General features: G+C 38.6%; 2 protein-coding genes across 2 annotated transcripts; one reads left to right on the top strand and one right to left on the bottom strand.

Annotated features, from left to right (window-relative positions):
• Positions 1–1,356: 1,356 nt before the first annotated feature.
• LOC142390421 (trypsin) lies at positions 1,357–4,294 on the bottom strand. The gene is made up of 5 exons (XM_075475836.1): positions 4,201–4,294; positions 3,528–3,681; positions 3,187–3,325; positions 2,795–3,049; positions 1,357–2,520 (listed from the first exon to the last, which is right to left on the bottom strand). The coding sequence occupies exons 1-5, from the start codon at positions 4,292–4,294 to the stop codon at positions 2,365–2,367; spliced, it is 798 nt and encodes a 265-aa protein (XP_075331951.1). The 3' UTR covers positions 1,357–2,364.
• A 4,517-nt stretch (positions 4,295–8,811) lies between these two features.
• Positions 8,812–19,368, top strand: LOC142390372 (trypsin-3-like). The gene is made up of 5 exons (XM_075475784.1): positions 8,812–8,892; positions 13,084–13,243; positions 17,992–18,133; positions 18,289–18,555; positions 19,147–19,368. The coding sequence occupies exons 1-5, from the start codon at positions 8,838–8,840 to the stop codon at positions 19,315–19,317; spliced, it is 795 nt and encodes a 264-aa protein (XP_075331899.1). The 5' UTR covers positions 8,812–8,837; the 3' UTR covers positions 19,318–19,368.
• Positions 19,369–19,793: the final 425 nt, after the last annotated feature.

Raw genomic sequence — 19,793 nt, forward strand, 5'->3', positions numbered from 1 at the left:
GTTTAATTTAATGGCGGTTAGCATCCGTAATGTTGCATTACCGCCACCAACGGTACAATTATGTAACTGCGGGTGTGGAGCGTCGACGAAGGAGTGACAAAATAAAATAAAATAAAGAAAGAAAAAAATAGACAAATAAATAAACAATTCACTAAAAAAAAATTAAACTAAATCCTTTCAAAAAGTCCTGTAGTCTTTAAGAAATTAAACACAAATCTCCAAGCTGAGGACACAGAAAAGGAAAGTAGTTCCTCAAGAGAGAGCCTGGTCTCCCCCAGTTCTCTAACCTCCTCTGGCAGAATGGCAGAGGATCTTTAGCGGCATCTAGCGTTCAAAGTCTGCACAAAAATACTTCAGTTTATGGATTGCATGTGGCCACTTCATTTAAAAAAAAAAAAAAACACACACTGTACACGTGTATCTCCATCCATCCATCCATTTTCTATACCCGCTGAATCCGTCGGTCGGGTCGCGGGGGGGCTGGAGCCTATCCCAGCAGTCAATGGGCGAGAAGCAGGGTACACCCTGGACAGGCCACCAGTTCATCACAGGACCACACAGAGACAAACAACCATGCACGCTCACACTCACTCACAAGGACAATTTTAGAACACGTGTATCTCGTTTTGCAAAATACAAACACATAGCAAGATAGCAAGACTATTTTCATACAGTACATGAGTGCTGACCAGTCAGGCTCAGAACTTAAAGATATCTGTGATAACAGTATGACTCGGTTAGAGAGAAAAACAGCAGCATACTTTAAATATTTAATCCATTCAAATAATAATAATAATAAAAAATACTTAATAGCACAATTATTTCTAGTCACTCCTCTCAGCTTCGGGTTTACACTTTATCTGTAAATCTGTAGTTCAGTAATTACCATAGTAGAAATACTGTTTTTGTATATTGATGTACAAGATGGGAAATATTTGGCCATAAGAAAATATGTTCAACAAGCTTACACATCCCTGTCAAAGGGCAGCCAGCAGCATCATTCGTCAATCCTCGGCTCCTTTTTTGTTGTTGTTGTTTTGATGTTGTTACAAGCCACACGTCACAATGTGACATATTATCATTTGGATAAAAGAAAACAATTTTTCACATATACTGAGGCACCTTTTGTTACCTCCTGTGTGAAAAGCTCAACTTAATCTCCTGTCTTTTTGAGGCGCTGTTCCCAAAAGGTCCAGTCTGCTAATTTTATTTTTTATTTTTTTTTAAATGGTCAAAAACAGCAGTGGTGGAGGCAGCCTCTCATTCTTTGTTTGAGGTGGACTAAACTCATTCATAGACAGGAGGCAGATATGTTGCAGGAGAAAAGCGTGGGCTGATAATCATGGATCCCAGGCAGGTCAAGAGCATCATAAAAGACTCTTTATTGAGGAATGGTAAAAAAGCTATTTGATACAGTAAAAAGGGGAAACCCATAAAGCATAGCATGATCCTTTAAAGGGAGTGTTGTGTTAGTAGATAAACAGCTCACATTCATATTCACTGCAGATGGTTTATTCTTTAATTCATTGTCAAAAGTAACATCAGAGAAGTACCACTTGTCACTTTATGAACCCAGTGCTTTAGTGTGATGTCTTCAAAGCTGTACTAGATGAAGATGCTAATGAACATGACTGGGTTCATAAATTTTCCAGTGTTGTCCAGCTCTATGTAATGATGAACATATCTTTAACTTTATCACTTCTACTCCCGTAATAAAGTCAATGATAATAATAAAACCGTTTTCATGCATTATCTATCTATGAAAAGTATAGAGGACTGAAAATGTTTTTAACATGTTTCCAGGGAAACCTTTGCATTTACAAATGACTAAACTAATTATTAAAGGTTACAATTAACCTGATGAGATAAAGTGAACAGTCAGTCCTATAAAAGATAGAAACAATCCTCCGCAAAACGACTCCATGGGTTGCATATTCATGCAGGTAATGATGACTCTATAATTACATTCAGGAACGCACAGGATATATTATAGCGTTTTCCTCTTAAACATCATGTTCTTCTAACCCCATTCCATGCTATATTGTGGGTTTTTAGACCATGTAACAAGGTTGATATTGGCACACAGTGCTGTAGCCCGGAATGCTCTGAGAAGGACTGTGGACTGTGTTGCAACAGGGACTTTCTAATGGTTGAAAATGTGTAGTGACAAAGAAAACAACTGTCGGATGCAGAAGTGATGCAGTGAAAAGATCCACAGTATAACTTTCATTTGAACCGCAGTAAAATTTTGAGGTACAAACAACCCATTTTGCCGTTTTGATTGGAGGACTTATTTAAAAGATGAAAAAGGTAAAATACTAAATAAGCCATGTTTTTAAAGTAAAGGAGAATTATGGCAACTGTTTACGCCGCGTCTCTGTCAATAATCCAATTGATCCAGTCGACGTAGTTCCTCACTTTGGTATAGACGCCCGGGAAGTATGGATTTGCACAGCTGATACCCCAGGAGACAATGCCCTCGAAGTAGTTATTGCAGACAAGGGGACCACCGGAGTCGCCCTGTGGATCACCAAGACAGAGCATAAGTACAGAAATTCAAGTCGCTCTTCACGTGACTTGTCCACTACAAAAACCTGGAAAATGAATCCTTTAACTGTAATTTCTTAGAAATTCCTTAAATATTAGCATGCAAAATTAAACTGTGAGCATTACACCAAATGGAAAATAATAGTGTTTTATAATGGTGATTGTGAGCATGGAAAAAAATGCTTAATCAATTATCATTACATATAACAAAGCAGCAGAACCTATGCAGTGTTGCATGTATTTTTACCTGGCAGGAATCTTTGCCACCATATGGAGATCCAGCACACACCATATTTTCAGTGATCCTGCCCCAGTAATACCACTTGCAGGAAGATATCTCTCTTACGTCCACAGCCCGTAACACAGGGGAGAGGACGTAACTATAGACCTGCGTCACACCCCAGCCGCTCACCGTGCAGACATCCCCCTTTAGTGGGGGGGTGTTTTCATCAGGCAGTTTAACTGGCTGGACGTTTAAGTTCAGCTGCGCCGGCTGACTCAACTGTAACACAGAGCAAAGTTGCAGCCACACAACAGTGAGATGCCGGGCTAAGTAATCCCATCACCTGTCACTTAAATACAAAAGTGAGAGGCGTACGAACATGTCAAGAGCTCTAGATTATGTGTCTGCTAATGTACCTTGAGGAGCATGATGTCATTGTTGAATGTCTTGTAGTTATAGTTGTGGACATATATCTTCGACACATTGAAAATCTGTTCAAATCCCTCTGTTTTGGTCAGACTGTGTTCACTTAACACGACTGTCATCAAATGGCTCCTGAGAATCGCAAAAAAGACACAAATTGCTTCCCTCTGACCGTAAATTACAGTATAAAGCACATTACCATTTAAATCAAAAAGAAAAAAGATAGTGTTCAGTAAATATTGACAAAATCTATAAAAAAATAAAATAATTTTAGCTCCTCTTGATATGTCATTGCTTTTCAGTATATGTGTACCTGTCTTGTGTCAGTACTTACGGTCTCCAGCAGTGGGCAGCAGACACCACCCACTGCTGGTGCACCAGGGTTCCTCCACAAAAGTGTTCCCCATTCTCAGTCTGCAGGGACGCCTGATATTTGATCGAGTAGGGCTGGACCTCTTGACCTCCAATGATCCTTCCAGCATGCGTCTCTGTAGGCAGCGATAACAGGCAGTGAAGAGAGAAAGAAAGAAAAAAAACAGACATAGGAAACAACTAAATTAATAATACGAGGCTTTGTGATCTCAGAGTTACTATTCCATCCACTATTCAAAAGCTCTTCAAAGCTCTGTGAAGGTACTGTTTAACATTGTTCAACAACATAAGTAAATCATTTTGGGTTTGTCCTGCATTACGGTTTCAAGGAACTTGCCTGGTTACTTACCTGAACATATTGATAAATACAAAAGCAGCAGTGGTGCAGAGATTTGTTGTGGAGTCATATTTGTACCTCCAGCCTGTAACACAGAAACACGACTTTAAGCAGCTTTTACACATTTATACACAATAAAATGATTATTTTTAGAATTGATATGTCATTATGCTTAACTTTATTTTATAGTTTTTTTTACTTACTTCAAATTACACTTACACTGTAAAATGTAGTGTTATCATTGAATATCAAGTATCAAGTTAATCAAAAGAGGATGACAGTCTTCTCCTCTGCTTACCTGAATGCCAAAACACCAGAATCTTCTGAGCTTCTCCAGCTACTGAGACCAGTGCTCTCCTCTTGTCCTTTATAGTGTAACTGTATCCACGCATAAATCTTTTGTTTAAATTATCTTTTCGTCTTGCTGTGTACTGTAACCATCTCACGCTGCAACAATGAAGCTGACCTACTACATGACAAAGCTCAGGTGTTCTCTTGCATTATGTCCATTTAAAAGTCCTAGTTTTCCATCTAAGCAGAAAGTATTTAGGTTGGCAACGCCTCTGCACATCATCATCATCACCAGGTTACGGGCAAAATAAACTATCACAGTCTTGGTGATTGAATGAAACTTGGATGGAATAATTTGAACTTTCTGAATGGCTGTGGGAAATCTCCCCAAAAAATAAATTAATTTCCAAAAGTCAGAGAAGTAAATCCATTAGTCCTACAGGACAACAGTGCATAGAAGCCGGAACTAGCAGGGGGGCGCCCCATCAGCCTCCCCACCAGTGGTGACCGGCCCATAGGAGACCCTGGGGCACCGCCCTCCCTGATAAAAGGAGGGGAAATGTAAAATATATTTTCATAAATTCAGTTAAAAATGTCGGTTAACGGGGTGGTCAGTGGCGTAGTGGGTTAAGCAGCCGCCCCATGTACAGAGGCTACAGTTCCTTCCCCCTCTCTCTGCCCCCTGCTTCCTGTCTCTCTCCAACTGTCCTATCATTAAAGGCATAAAAAGCCCAACAAAAATATAAAAAAATAATAATAAAAATAATGTCGGTTAACACACTAGTGTGCGCCAACATGGAATACTGTAGTACAGTGTGTAAAATTTGAGAGCATTACTCTATGTTTTGTGGTCCAACTTAACATATCTTATAATTATGTACTAAGCCTGTCACAATATTTGATTTTGACTACATGATTACGGGCAAAAGCATCAAATCACGACATTATTATTACGTGTGTATTACCAATGAAAATATTCAGTTTTCAAAGAATGCCATTGGTATGAATATCCAACCCAATGCTATATACGGTGCTATTTATAATACCGCATTGGAATGGTCTCTGTGCTTCTCGTCCTATAGTCAGATAACAATTTTGTCTTAGTCAACCACCATTCAAGCTTGTTAAAACTATTGTCTCCCAGTGATCTGTTTTGGGTTGATGTTTTTTTTTAATGCTTCCTTTGGTCATATTATCCAGAAACATGGTGTTTCTTTTGCACTGAGTCAGCATACCTCTCATCCTGGTATGCTGACTTCACTCAATGACCAAATCCGAGCTAATGAATATGTCCAAAAGGCAAACTACTCTATCTTTCAAAGACACAGACACATTTTACACACTTTATCATCTCATGCTTTGGCTATTGAAACAGCCCTTCACTTGTCTTCGAATGTGTTTTAGAATTGATTTTACAGATTGCTATTGGCTTCAAAGACTCTTTGTGTCCTCTCATCCCCATATTTATCTGATCTTAGTACCATACAACCACAACTCTTTACGTGGACCCAGATCCCCAGGACTTATCTCTGATTCAGGTGCCCGACTGAAGACCAGAGGTGACAGGTGGTCCTAAGAGATGACCATAAATCGACCAAAAAGAAAAATTACAATAAAAAAATACTTTATTTATCCCACAGGGAAATTATTTCTTCTTAAAACATACTTTCCTTTCACAATTTCCCTTAATGCCTTCTTTCTTTTGGATTCGGGTTATTTTTTGTTGTTTAAATTAGGTGTTTGAGAGAGCCTTTTTATTGATTTATTTTTTGGTAGACTGCAACACTGCTCCATTTTATGCTGCATGTGTGAAGCACTTTGTAACATGTTTAGAAAAGCACTTTTCCTTTTAATCTATATAAGGATTACTTTGTGTTAGGACATATATAGCAGAATACCCAAATAACACTTAATGAGAAGAAAGATTTTCATATCATGCTCAGAGTGTACAGTTTGTTGTCTTCATTGCCTTAAACTCTATAGAAAGTTTAAAGGAAAGAATTGTAGTTTTTATTTTACATAAGTGCAATTATTTCACTTATTAGTATGCTATGATAAACTGGCTTTAAACTTTGGCAGACAAATTTATATCTGAGTATTTTTACAAAGAAACCCCAAGAATACTACATTCATATTTTCTATTTGTATTTATTCTTTAAATGTATGCATACATTTTAAAAATTAGTTTGTTTATTTGTTTAAATTAGTAAGGAAATTAGTGATAATAAAACTTTGAAACACAATTTTAGGCATGATCTTACCAGATTTATGAAGCTACTTGTGCAGTTTTAATCCAACAGAATGTGCTGAGTCACTGGTAGTGAGAAGCGATGTGTCATGTTTTACAATCTGGTCTTGTTTTATGTTTCTGTCATGTCTTAGTTTTGTTAAGTTTTAAGTTCCGGTTTAGTCTTTAGTTTTTGCCATATTTTCATTAATCTCTCTCACTCTGTCATCACCTTCACTCATGTTATCTGTTTTTCTCCCCTCAGCTGCACTCCATCACCAATCACCCCCTTCAGGATTTAGTTTCCAGGTTTCCCATGCATCATTGCCAGATCCTCGCTGTTATTTATGCTTCCTTGTCATGGTTATTCATGTCTAGCCAAGTTTGTCCTTTTGTTTTTCATATTCCTCGTCAAGTTTTGATTTATTCAAGTTTCTTCATAGTTTAAGTTTTTTTTTTTGTATTCTGGCTCAGCTGCGCTTTTTGGTGGATCTTTTGGAATAAATCAAGTTTTTGTTTTTTATTTTATTTATTTTTTTGTTGAATATCTACATCCAGGTCCTACCTTCTCCACGCCACGCACACCACCAAACGTGAAACGATGACGTTGGTACAGCACTGAGTAGACCTCAGAGCTAGAACAGTCACAAATTGAAAACGGAGATTATCCAGATGATTAATATCAAAATTCAGCAAAGAAAAATAATTTTTATCAACTGATTACTTTCACGATTTTTATGCTTATGAACATGTTTGTCAATGTACTTAACCTCCTTTAATCCATTCAAAGACAGTCTCTTATCTGGTTGACAACAGGTTTGCATTATGGATGAATTCTATCACAGTTAACACATGTTAATAAAACATGAATCACAAAGACTGTTCTGTGTTCAATGTTCAATGCCAAACTGAGCCCAGGGTTGTACTGGCTGGTACCAGTAATCAGGATTGGTTCCTGTAATTTTCTATGTGGACTATTCGTACTGTTTGGCCTCAACTTTCGGAGACTGCTAATGGAGCTCTGTAGATTAAAAGCAGAAACACCAAGCTACAGCTTTGACGGCACATTATCCTCATACCCTCACATTATTCCCCTGTAGCAGCTTATACAAGGGAGAAAGTGTGCCCCACTTAACTTCTCAGGAACAGCATGAACCAACATGATAAAGTGCTCAAAGTGTTGCCTTGGCCTCCAAACTCCTCAAATCTCAGTCTGACTACGTACAAAAACAAGAACACTCCCAGAGGTCTTCTGACCATTTTAATAAATCAAAAATATATCCGTGGCATCAGGTTTTACAGAAGTAGTTCATATGCTGTTGTTGTCATGTGCACTGTGTAAGTATAAGTGCCTCAGAGAGGTTGTAGTTCTAATTATTCTAGAAAAAAATTGTCCTTACACTGCTTATAATGTTTCCTCTCTGTTTTTCTCTCTATTTTCTCTCCTACTATGTATTCTGCTAATAAAAGCTACAGCAAATGGGCTTCTTAATGTTGGCAAATTTCCATTTCATGTCAGCTCATAATTTAACAACAAGAGTCTGCACTAAAACATGGTGGGGAGTTGTGGAAAAGTGCATTCGTGTGGGCTATAACTTTTCGGACTGAGGCTGAGCAGATGAATGACAGCACTTGGATGGAGGAGCAGATCATGTGGGGAAAAAAAACAGTGGTCAGCCCTCAGAAGAGGAGAGAGAGAATACAACTCAAGCTATCAGCATGGAGGGCTATTAGTCAGCTGAGGTCAGGACCTGCGCAGAGGGATGGAAGGTGTGATGACACCTGCCAGAGCTGTGCTCCATTTTTAATGACACCTTAATGAGACCTTGACCTGGTTTAATACAAAAGCTTCAGCTGTCAAAACCCTCATTGATGGGGTGGTCGGCGGCGTAGTGGGTTGTACAGTCCTCGCTGCAGTTCCCCTTCCCCTATCTCCTTTAGTTTATTGTGTCAGCAGCCCATTTGATCTATATTAGGATGTTTAATCACACAAATCAACAAACTGTCAAAAACTTGAAATAATTGAGAGGGGCCACTACATCAGAGTAGCTGCTAAATTATACTTTAAACCTAATATATAGCCATGACTTATTCGCTGACAGAAGCACAATAAGCACAGTGCATCCTTCTGCTTTCAGGTGACAGTAAGTGAGCCAAAAATAAATTGGGAAATTATGTAAACAATGGACAGGTATAGGACAGCTTGAGTAGGTCATAGAAGTGTTGAGACAAGGGAGCCACGGTGAGGAGGCTTCAATTATATATTGGCCTAAGACAAGGACGTGACCATGGAAACGGAAACAGAAACTATAAGAAACCTGAGAGTGCAGGTGAGATGCCTTCCCCTTAAAAATAGACAGGTAGCACACAGGTTAAGCCTCTCACTGAGTGTAGACTGCTCTTCCCTTTGTCTCAGTATGGTTCTGCCATCTTTACTGCTTTATATACTGTTGGAAGTCCTGGCTGTAAACTGTAAGTAAGCTTTTTCAAAATAAATTAGTATTTTTTATTTTCCAGTATCATGAGAGGCTTTTAGTGAATTTACAATGGCAGGAAATAGATGGGATGTTTGGAGTAAATATTCCAAACATCCTGAAAGACAACATAATCACGGTTTTGAGTTCATAAACGGAGTGTACATGAAACTGTATCACTGTTATTTATTTATCTTATTGGTGTCTCTTCTATTATTTTTTTTAAGACATAGTTTTTAGCACCTTTGTCATTCACAGTTCTGATGGTCCACTGAGAGAAAACGTGTGGCTCAGAGACTTTTCACATCTGGGTATGATTGAGCACCATACCACCTTAAATCATACACTACACAAGCAGAGTAATAGCTAAGAAGAGAATGGGCAAGTGTTATCTTTTTAAATGAAAAGATGAGAATATTTCAGAAAAGATCCAATCAATACATCATTTTTTCTTTGTGATATTTTCAAGATCAAGGTAGTTTTTGAGCTGTAGAATTCAGTGCAAGCCTTAATGATATGGGGTTATGTCTTGTAAATAGTCTTAATTGCACTGGTTGTTTAATTTAAAACTGTAATATACTATTAGGAATCTAGTAAATACCATGCACACGGATACCCTGTACAACAATTAAGAGCTTTAGAAAAGAAAAGGTGAGTAAAAGTGAACTTACAAAAAGGCTAACAAGGCAAATAATTATGTCACAAAAATAAAACATATTGGGAAACTCTAATAATCTACAAAAACATCTAAAACAACACAAGAACTTTTAGATTAACTTAACAGGTATAGTTTCTTGAAAAAAACTTTCAATTTGTCCTATGCCTATGCCTCTTTTGAAAATACAGATGTAAAAAAATAAAACATGAAAAAACAATATGATAAAAATCTTATGACATATATATATATATATATATATATATATATATATATATATATATATATATATATATATTGGAATATTTCTATTTCCATTTCAAGGCAGATTCTATACAACTGAGACTATTTGTTGAAGGTTAAGTTCCACGTTACATAATGCTCTCTAGTGCACAGGCATGTGTGCGTTAATCTCAGACACCCAATCAATGCTGTGTGTAACGTATAGAGTTACCATTTTGTTCCTGAGAGGCACCACAGCGACTCATTATAGCTTCAGATCAGTATCTGTGACGCTAATGAGCTACAGTTTCATCCTTGACAGCCATTTGCGTGCTTGAAATTGCTATCAGTCACAGTGATCTACAACTTTGGTTTTCTCCATTAAGTATTAACAATGTCAATACTCTCAGGGACTTTCAGGGCGTACCCTGCCTAACACCCTGTGACACCAGCGATAGGCTCCAGCCCCCTGAAGGTATAAAAAATAGATGAATGGATAGATACTCTCATTGTCCTGAGAATCACTTTAGACATAGCCTACTGGGGTCCTGAGAGCAAGTGTCTTGAATGCAAAACATTTAGGACTTGGCCGACAAAGACTGAATAAGTAGGTGTGTTATTAACATTTCCAGCAGCTAATCAGGTCGATTGTGAGACCTTTGGTGTGTAATATGATTTTCAACACTTTTCTGTCAAAGGTGTTGTTCAGTAGCTCCAAATCTCCCTTGAGATTTTCAAATATTCTATTTTTAACCTTAATGAGTCAGTACTTGGGGCTGCACGGTGGTGTGGTGGTTAGCACTTAAAATTGTCCTGAGGTGTGAGCGTGTGTGTGGTTGTTAGTCTCGTTTGTCTCTGTGTGGCCCTGTGATGGACCGGCGACCTGTCCAGGGTGTACCCTGCCTCTCGCCTGATGACCGCTGGCCCGCAACCCGACTGACGGATTAAGTGGGTATAGAAAATGGATGGAGTCAGTACTTTTAAATGACACTTACATTAATTTTACTGAAATATTACAAGATCAAATTTTTCATTCGCGCTAACACACCTTCAATTATTCTCAAACTGACCTAGATGCAAATGAAAGGAAAATGATTCCCTGTCAGGAAGATGATTTGTGACAGGAAACACATCTCTGAATTAAAACTGCTTTAAAACTAACAGTTTTGGCAAACAAACTCAGAACACCAACCTTGAAAGTCCCCCTCAAACTAAGTTTGATCCTCACTGTGGAGAAAGATGTTAAGCACCGCAGACTCCAAAGCTGAATGCCTTTTTCAAATTCATCAGTTTAAATTGGATAGAATATCTGATCTAACCGTTGGTGGACTTTTTGTGCTATAACTTCTTTTAAATACAACAAAGAGCATGAAAATTCTCATCGATTTTCTTGGTTACCAGGGAGAAAATGAAGTGGAGACACTACCAGGCATGCTATTTAGACACATTCCTGAAAAAATTAGGCACTTTTGTTGTTTTCTGACTACTCCTGTTGTGTTTTTGGTGAGGTCAGGCTGCCCAAGTCATGAACTTTACTTAAATCTAGCTAAATATTCTTTATGCCCAAACCTGACCAAACAAAATGGAAAAAAAACTTTCCAAAAACCTCCAGAAAATTTGAATCTGGTAGCACTTTGTCTCAACAAAAAAACAAAAACAATCCAAAGCAATATTATTTTCTGACTAATTTGAAATGTAGTATTAGCAACACACTCAAAAAGGTTGTGGTCGAGGCATGTTTATCACTGTGTTACATCACTCTTCACAATAATTGTAGTTTTTCATCGTTTGGGTACCTTTGGGAAGATACTAATAGTCAGAGTTTTGCAAGATGAATTTGTATCTATTCTTGCTGAATACAAGCTGTTAGGTGCTCAACAGTTTGTGGCCTTAATTGTCTGATTCTCACCTTCATAATGTGCCATACTTTTTCAACAGGAGACAGATCTGGACTGCAGGCAGGCTGGTCAAGTAACACACTCTGTGTCTATGAAGCCATGTTGTTGTAATATAGGCAGAATAAGGTCTGGCTTTGTCCTGCGACCTTCCATGAAAAGATGCCGCTTTAATTCTGGCATATGTCTCTCTAAAATTTTAACACACATCTCTAAATCAATGGTACCTTCACACACATACAAGTCATCCATATCATTGTCTCTGACGCAGGCCTTTCACTTCTAATAGCCTGGATGTCTTTCTCAAACCAAACCAGACATCAGTTTTATCCCAAAAGCTGAAATGTGGGCTCGCTTGTGCTCACAGAACATTGTGGCATCTCTGTGCAGACTTAATTTATGGAATCCTCCTTGTGTAATGTAGCTTCAAGTTACATTTCTGGATGCAACAATGGCCTGTGTTGAATGAATATGGTTTTCCAAGGCACTCCCAAGCCCATGAGACTATACTGGACATTGAGGCATGATGGTTTCTTCTGTGTCACCTGAGGGCCAAAACAGTGTTGAGTGATGTATCTGTCCATTGGAGAAAGTGAGGAATCATGAGTGCGTGTAGGATTCGGCAGACATCTGTCTCCGCCCAAATCAGCAGTGTTGTGTTGAGAGATGTCAAACATCAAAAACCCTTAAAAGCACCGTACCGAGTAACAGTCCTGTATTTTAAATTTCAGTAAAGCCTGCTTGGCTAAGAATACCAATAAATAAGACAACCAAGTCATAAGAACTTGAACACGCTCTTATGACTTGCTTCTTCAGTTCAGCTCAGAACTGAAGAAGCCTTTCGGATTAAAGGTGAAACGTCTTCAAGATCCAAAAAGAAGTCCAGTTGCCCTAATTCAAGGTCATGATTATGACCTGGATGACTGAGAATCTTCATCAACAGGGCAAACAAGTGGTATAATATCATAAATATAATATATAAACTGTTATAACTGGCCTACTGATGGGCTGATGTGTTCAGTACAATTTAACTGATGTATCTGGTAAATTTAGAGGTAAGTAATAATGTAAAATGTGAGCTTCCAAAGTTCACTTGAGTGCAGCACTTGAGTTCATGTGATGAATTACTTTACACAACTTAAGTCAGACTTAACTCCAAACAGTTTTGCCTCTGAACTCTGTGTTAACACCAGAGAGATAATGATGGTGAGATTCCTCCTCCCTGTGAATGCAACTGAGAGAGGAGATCGTTTTTATATCGACCTGCTGAGCGAGAAGCATCTGTGTAGTGACTTGTATTGTTCTCGCTGATGCTGCAACTGCTGTAATGAAGACTCAACCATGTTAGCAGGGAGTTTCTTTTGCTAAAGCCAGTCTGAGTTAATCTTCTTCGTGCCTCTGTGTGTGTATGTTGCAGGTCAGGATGCTCCACAGGAACGCATAGTGGGAGGCTACGCACCAGTTCCACATTCCATCAAGTATGTTGTGTCGATACAGACGACAGACCGCCAGCATTTCTGCGGGGGCTTCCTGATAAATAGATTCTGGGTAATCACAGCAGCACACTGTAATATTGGGTGAGCTTGTTTTGTTTTCTTTTGGTTTACCTCAGGTTGCCTGACCTCAGGCAGGCAGAAACACAAACTTGATGAAGTGGAAAATAAATCCCAGGACACAGTCTTCCCTTTGTGCCCTGATTTAACTTTTTGTGAGAAATACATAGAATTTTATTGGAAGATTTTTAAAGCCATATCAGATGGTCAGTTCTGTGAATTGTCAGCACTGAAAGAAAGCACATGAAAACAATCCCAGGACACAATGGAGCTCTGTGTTGCTGTAATCTGACACAAGCAGAATGGTGGCATCAAAGCTCACTGACAGAACACTTTCAGATGGTTTACGAGCGGTTTGGCCCGTTAGGATGCAATCATGTCAGATAATGTCTGGTCTGGTGTTTAATCCAGTTTCTAGGGTTACATCAGTACATCAGTAAACTGATATAATATATCTTTTGTTAAATGACATACAGTATGCTGTATGTAAGCTGTTGTAAGGTTCCCAAATATCTGTGTTGCTCATTTCCCTGTGAATGAAAAACTTTGATTGTAGTCAGTGTTGACTGACTTTTCCTAACATCGTTAGAGAGTAGAGAGATGATACCAGGTCATGCCTCAGAACAAACCCTGGAAATGATGATAAATGATGATAAATGAACGATTACTTCAGATCTTAGAAACGCACCTTCCACAACCACCTTGTTCTCAAAGTTGTACCACCAACTCGAGGTCTGACCTGGGGTTCTATATCATTGGAGAATGGCTTTAAAGGGATAGTTCGCCTCTTTTGACATGAAGCTGTATGACATCCCATATTAGCAATATCATTTATGAACATTGACTAACCCCCCGCTGCGTCCTGTGAGCCGAGTTCCAGCCGAGTTTTGGCGTTGACGAATGTAGTCCGGCTAGTTGGCTGGGGCTTAAAAAATAAAGCGTCTTGCTTCTTAAAACAATTTGCATTCAAGAGAGTAATACATTTGCATCACAAAATCGTTGTGCAGGAAAAAGTCAGACCTCACAACGCTTGGCACTATTTTTGCCTCCCTTGATATCAAAGCGTCCAATGTAAACCGTGCAGACCGAAGAGCAGACCGAGCACTCCCCTGCTTCCGAGCAGTAAACAACAGGTGCGGCTATCGCTAGGTGGCTGGACGCATTGATATCAAGGGAGGCAAAAATAGCGCCAAGCGATGTGAGGTCTGACTTTTTCTACATCGACGATTTTGTGATGCAAATGTATTACTCTTTTGAACGCATATTGTTTTGAGAAGCAAGACGCTTTATTTGTTTAGCCCAGCCAACTAGACGGACTACCTTCGTCAACGCCAAAACGAGGCTGGACCTCGGCTCACAGGACGCAGCGGGGGGTAAGTCAATGTTCATAAATGATATTGCTAATATGGGATGTCATACAGCTTCATGTCAAAAGAGGCGAACTATTCCTTTAAGAGGCAAGGTGTACTCCGTAACCCCTTCTGATCTTCAGCATAGTCAGAGAGTAACTCTTCATTTATGGGCAAACATGTTATGTCCTGTTAGCAAGGTTAGCACCAGCTCAGATCATAATTGATCTTGGCAAGGTCAGGTATTGCCATGGAAACAAAGAAGAGATTGGAGCACATTTTGCTGTTAAACCAAACAGAGAGTGGAGCACAATCTGACTTTTCAAGACAAAAACCCCTTGCATGTGAACGATAGATGGAAACACAATGATTAAAATACCCGTGTTCATGTGTACAGGGCCTCAGTGGTGCAGTGACTGACATTCATTCCCATAACTAGGTTTTCTTTGCTTAGAGAAAACCTGTGTTCCTCAGCGTTTCAGTCAGCGGTGACACTGTGCCAGCTTTGGAAAGATTTCATTCTGTTGTCATTCTTTTCTTGCAACTCAATTATTGGGAAAAGTCAAAGAGCTTGTCAACTCATCACTCAGCTCAGGACAGCATTGTAATTGTTTTCTGCAGCAAGTCAGTGAAGTGGAACTGGAGAAATTACTTTCCCCTCAGTGAACATGTAAAAACATTGGCATTTAAAGGAAATCGACATGTGGTTCATCTGAAATTTTAGGGGGCTGCCTGTTAGAATTTCTTGAGCATAATTTGCAACACTGAAAACATTTTGAAGGAAGACTGACATTTTCAATGATTATCTAAGGAAAAACTAGCTCCAGTTTACCTGTGGTATTTGACCGTAGACTGCATCTCAATTAGTTTCATGCTGTTGCTTGCACATAAAGCATTGCTTATTTACTATTGATTTATTGAGAAAATATGATAGATTAATGGATACTTAATGTATTTACCATGTCCACCTCGAATTGGTGCTGATCAAATCTGTAAATCACGATAACGGTTCTGTACCCTGACTTGGGGATCACACTCTTTCCCACATCAGAGAAAGGACAGAAATGCATTGGGTAAAAGTTTTGGGATTTCAGTTAAAATCAAAGTACAATCCTCTCCCAACTTTACCTATGTTTTTTCTCATATCCTCCCACCCATTTTCCTTTAACAGAGGTACCCAGTTAAACACAAACATGGGACACTGAGGTTCAGTGTAGCTCTTTAAACCTCTAACCAGTCTGGTCAACCCTTCTGGCTTTGTTGTAATGTAATTTACCAAATGTGGAAGACTTCTTATGAGATGGTAAATGCTATTAGGAGAAATTTCTGTTTTCCTGACTTTATACAAGAATGGGTATGGCTCAATGTGAGATGTGTTCATATCTTCACATTTATAATGACTGAACTGAAAAACATTTGTTACTCATAAATCTGATAAACCCAAGATCCTTTTGCTGCATGTTGTTCCCCCTCTCTCTGCCCCCTGTCTCTCTACACTGTCCTATCTAATAAAGGCATAAAAAGCCCCAAAAAATAATCAAATTAAAAAAAAGCAAGTCTCAAGTCTACCATCATTTGATGAGAAAGGCCTCTTCTGCATAGCATTTAAAGTGTAAATTTGCCACAAAATCACAATATGTATACAGGTGCACAGATCAATAAGTAAATGCAGTATTCTTAGTGGATAGTATAGGAATGGGATAGATAACTCTTATTATGGCAAACCCATGTAGAAGCATTTCTTCTGATTGTTCAAATCTTCTCACTGCTCATAGTTTTTCCTGTAATACTTTCATATTCACACAACAAAGCACTATGATATAGAATAATGGACTTACACAAATCTTCTATAACATTCTGATCACTCCCTTAATATTTAGTATATTTAGCCTAAAGATCAGTAACAATGTAGACAAATAACATCTGAGAGTTCCCTGGAGTGTCTAGTTTTGTGATGTTAACAAAAGAAATCAACATTTGGACTGTGTGGAATGTGGAAAGGTGTCTTTGTGGGTTGGGATTGTTTTCCAGAAATGCCTTCAGATCACATTAGATTGGTGCCTGAGGAGTTTGGGGCAGGCTGAACACCTCAGACTCTTTATCATGTTCTTTGAGTCCTTTCATGAGCAGTTTTTGCAGGGCCTACTGCTGTCCTAGGGGAGTGCTGTTGTCAGTTTGTTGGTTTGGTTGGTCTGTAAAAAAGTTTAGGTAGTTGGAAAGTGTCAAAGTTACATCTAAGTGAATGGCAGGATGGAGGTTTTCCCATCAGAGCATTACACTGTAACAATATGAGCAGTGCCACTCACTTTATGGGTCTGTGCATTTAATGTTGTGGTAGATCTGCATACTATTTTCAGGTGGCCAGAAACACTGCTCCAAATAAAATCCACATAACTACTGGATGATGTAATTTGGAAAAAGTCGTGCAACTCTAGTTTTACATCATAGCACGAAAAGCACTTAGGTAATTAACCCTAATACAAGAACATTCAAGTCAAGTGGTCCAATTCCAGGAACCTAGATTGTGCAAGCTCTGTTACTGAAAGACCAAAATAGAAAACGCATCTTTCCTGCTGTTATTTTCCTTACTTTACTATCCGCCATGAAAATAGCGAAAGTCAAACTTAAAAAAACAATCATGAAATCGTTGGAAAGTGTTCTATTGTATAAAGTTTTAGGATCCTGGAACCAATGCAGCTAAATGGAATTCAGCAGTCATTCATTTTGATGTATAAAGGATTGTTTTTTACACCCTGACATGCTGAAACTTCTTCCATAAAAAGGACAATGATGGCAATGTCAAAGCTTATGCTTAGACTTCTTTTCAAACTGTAATAAGCCTAAACCCAAGACTGCCTATAAAATATAAATAAACTCAAGAAATAAAGAGACTATATTTAATTTCTTGCAATAAGAAATAAAATTAAAAAAAAACATTAATAGCTATTTTTTTTAGTTTGTTACTTAGCAGAGCGAGTTCATCCAAAGTGCATTAAAGCACATATACAAAAGCAAATAGAACAAAAGAGAGTAGATAAAATGTACAACAGAGGAAAAAGAACTGATACACATAAAAACAGACACTAACGACATCAATCATATTTTACTGTCTTTTTTGCATATGAATAAGCTTATTCTCTTGATGAATCTTTTCAGTGAATATCAAAATGAGTTTTTACATCTATTTACTGATGTCAGGCTCATACACTCAGTTCTGCAATGACTGGGTTTTATAAAACAGAATTAGGTGTAGCTTTTCAAGTCAGGCGAAAAGTGCGTAGTGAGCTGCAGGTATCTTCCTTTTTAAAAAACTGTTCATCAACTTTGGAAAGGTGCTGATCAACATTCTTTCTAAGAATTAGCTCATAAGCTGCTGACTGTAGCAATTTTGTCCATACTTTAACACTATTTTTTTACCTTCAGGGTGAACAAAATGATGGTTGTAGCAGGAGACTACTCTTTGACCATTTACGAAGGCACAGAGCAAGAAATCCAACCCCAGTTTTTGGTACCCCACCCGGCGTACAACAGCACCACAAACAACAATGACATTATGCTTATAAAGGTATGAAAATACAAGCCTTTTTCTTAATTTATTAGAAATAGAAATAGAAAAAGAAAAATACTTTATTCATCATGATTGTATTTTAGAGGGTAACGGAAGATGTACATATCCTCAGTCGGACTGATCACTGACAACATTGCCCACAATCTCTCCAGCTCAAGGCCCCCATCTATCTGAACAGCTACGTTTCCATCGTTCTGCTGCCCAGGCAGGACGCTGCCATAGCAGAGGGCAGAGTGTGTCGAGTGTCAGGATGGGGATACACCAGCCCAGAAGGGGGGCAGATTCCCTCCACACTTCGAACTGTCAAGCTTCCCATAATCTCCTCAGAAAAATGTAACAGCAGTAAGTCGTTCAATGGCCGCATCACAGAAAACATGCTGTGTGCCGGTTACAGTATCGGCGGAAAGGATGCCTGTCAGGTAAGAGGGCTTTACATTTTTTTTAGCCAGTGTATGCTTATAGGCTATATTTCTTTCCACTTTCCCAAAAGTATCAAAATAAGTTAACCCTTGGTGAAAAGTGTTCTTAGAAATGTGTGCCTAAAACACATTATCTTTGTTAGGCAATATTAAAAAGCAAGATGCTCAAATAAGTGATTTCAGCTGCAGATTAATACACAAATTCCCAGCAATGAGTATTCGTGTTAGCAGAAAGAGAGAGGTGAGTGTTTCATCTGCTCACCATCCATCCCAACAACCTTCTGCTGACCCCAGTGCAGTTCAAAAACTTGGCACCACTTTGTTCACTCACCAAACAAAAAAAAGAGATTCTGGACATAATCCAGTTAGAGAATATGTTTTCTGAGAGAAATGGTTAAGAAGCAGAAGAATATAAGACCCAGGACACTGACAAATTAAAGTACTTCATGCTGTGGTAACATAAACAACTCTTATTAGTCGCTGGTGTTACTGGATATATTAAAGTGTCCTGCTCAGCAAAATGTGACTTTAGTTGGACGCTTGACAGACCTTAATATAATCCCTTGTGTTTCCTCCATGCTGTGGTTTTAGGGGGACTCAGGAGGTCCACTTGTATGTGATGGCCGGGTCTATGGAGTGGTGTCATGGGGGACAGGTTGTGCTGATGCCCAGTTTCCCGGGGTCTACACTGCCGTTTCTAAGTTCCGCAGATGGATAGACAACATCATATTTAGCTACTACAGCAGATGTAAGAGGGATTGAAGTTTAGTGTTAACTGATTTTTGACCTGACATTCTTATTCAACTGTTGCCTTCTTTGATCAAATGTTATGTTCGTTTTACCATTTGTTCACATTTGAGGACATGATCATATGTTAAAGAGGATGTTCCACATTTTGAGAAGTTGCTTTATTTGCTTTCTTGCTGAGAGCTAAATGTAAAGATTGATACCTCTTCTATATTTGCGGTATATTTTATATTTTATAGATGAAGCTAGACACAGCAGTATGTTAGTTTAATTTAGATTAGCTTAGCATAAAGGCTGGAAAATGGCCAAGAGAAGAGCAAAAGTTTTGCCACCTAAAATAACTAAGACCTCAAAAATTTCATGGTGCTTCAAGTGAGAGTTGTACCGTGGATTTTTGCACTGTCACTTTAGACGGTTGTTTACTATGTCACTTCACTGTTACCATCAGAAGTCACAAGAAATATCCCTTTATGACTGTGTGTACAAAAACT

This window comes from Odontesthes bonariensis, chromosome 10, assembly GCF_027942865.1.
Source record: "Odontesthes bonariensis isolate fOdoBon6 chromosome 10, fOdoBon6.hap1, whole genome shotgun sequence".
NCBI lineage: Eukaryota > Metazoa > Chordata > Actinopteri > Atheriniformes > Atherinopsidae > Odontesthes > Odontesthes bonariensis.

What these genes read in the sequence shown, in the direction of transcription:
- LOC142390421 (XM_075475836.1), bottom strand. Translation starts at nt 4,294, where the DNA reads ATGCGTGGATACAGTTACACTATAAAGGACAAGAGGAGAGCACTGGTC. An exon ending in TCTGGTGTTTTGGCATTCAG is followed by an intron (nt 3,682 to 4,200) that starts GTAAGCAGAGGA and finishes CGCTGCCTACAG; the next exon opens with AGACGCATGCTGGAAGGATC. An exon ending in ATGACATCATGCTCCTCAAG is followed by an intron (nt 3,050 to 3,186) that starts GTACATTAGCAG and finishes TCTGTGTTACAG; the next exon opens with TTGAGTCAGCCGGCGCAGCT.
- LOC142390372 (XM_075475784.1), top strand. Translation starts at nt 8,838, where the DNA reads ATGGTTCTGCCATCTTTACTGCTTTATATACTGTTGGAAGTCCTGGCT. An exon ending in GCAGCACACTGTAATATTGG is followed by an intron (nt 13,244 to 17,991) that starts GTGAGCTTGTTT and finishes TTTTACCTTCAG; the next exon opens with GGTGAACAAAATGATGGTTG. An exon ending in GCGGAAAGGATGCCTGTCAG is followed by an intron (nt 18,556 to 19,146) that starts GTAAGAGGGCTT and finishes CTGTGGTTTTAG; the next exon opens with GGGGACTCAGGAGGTCCACT.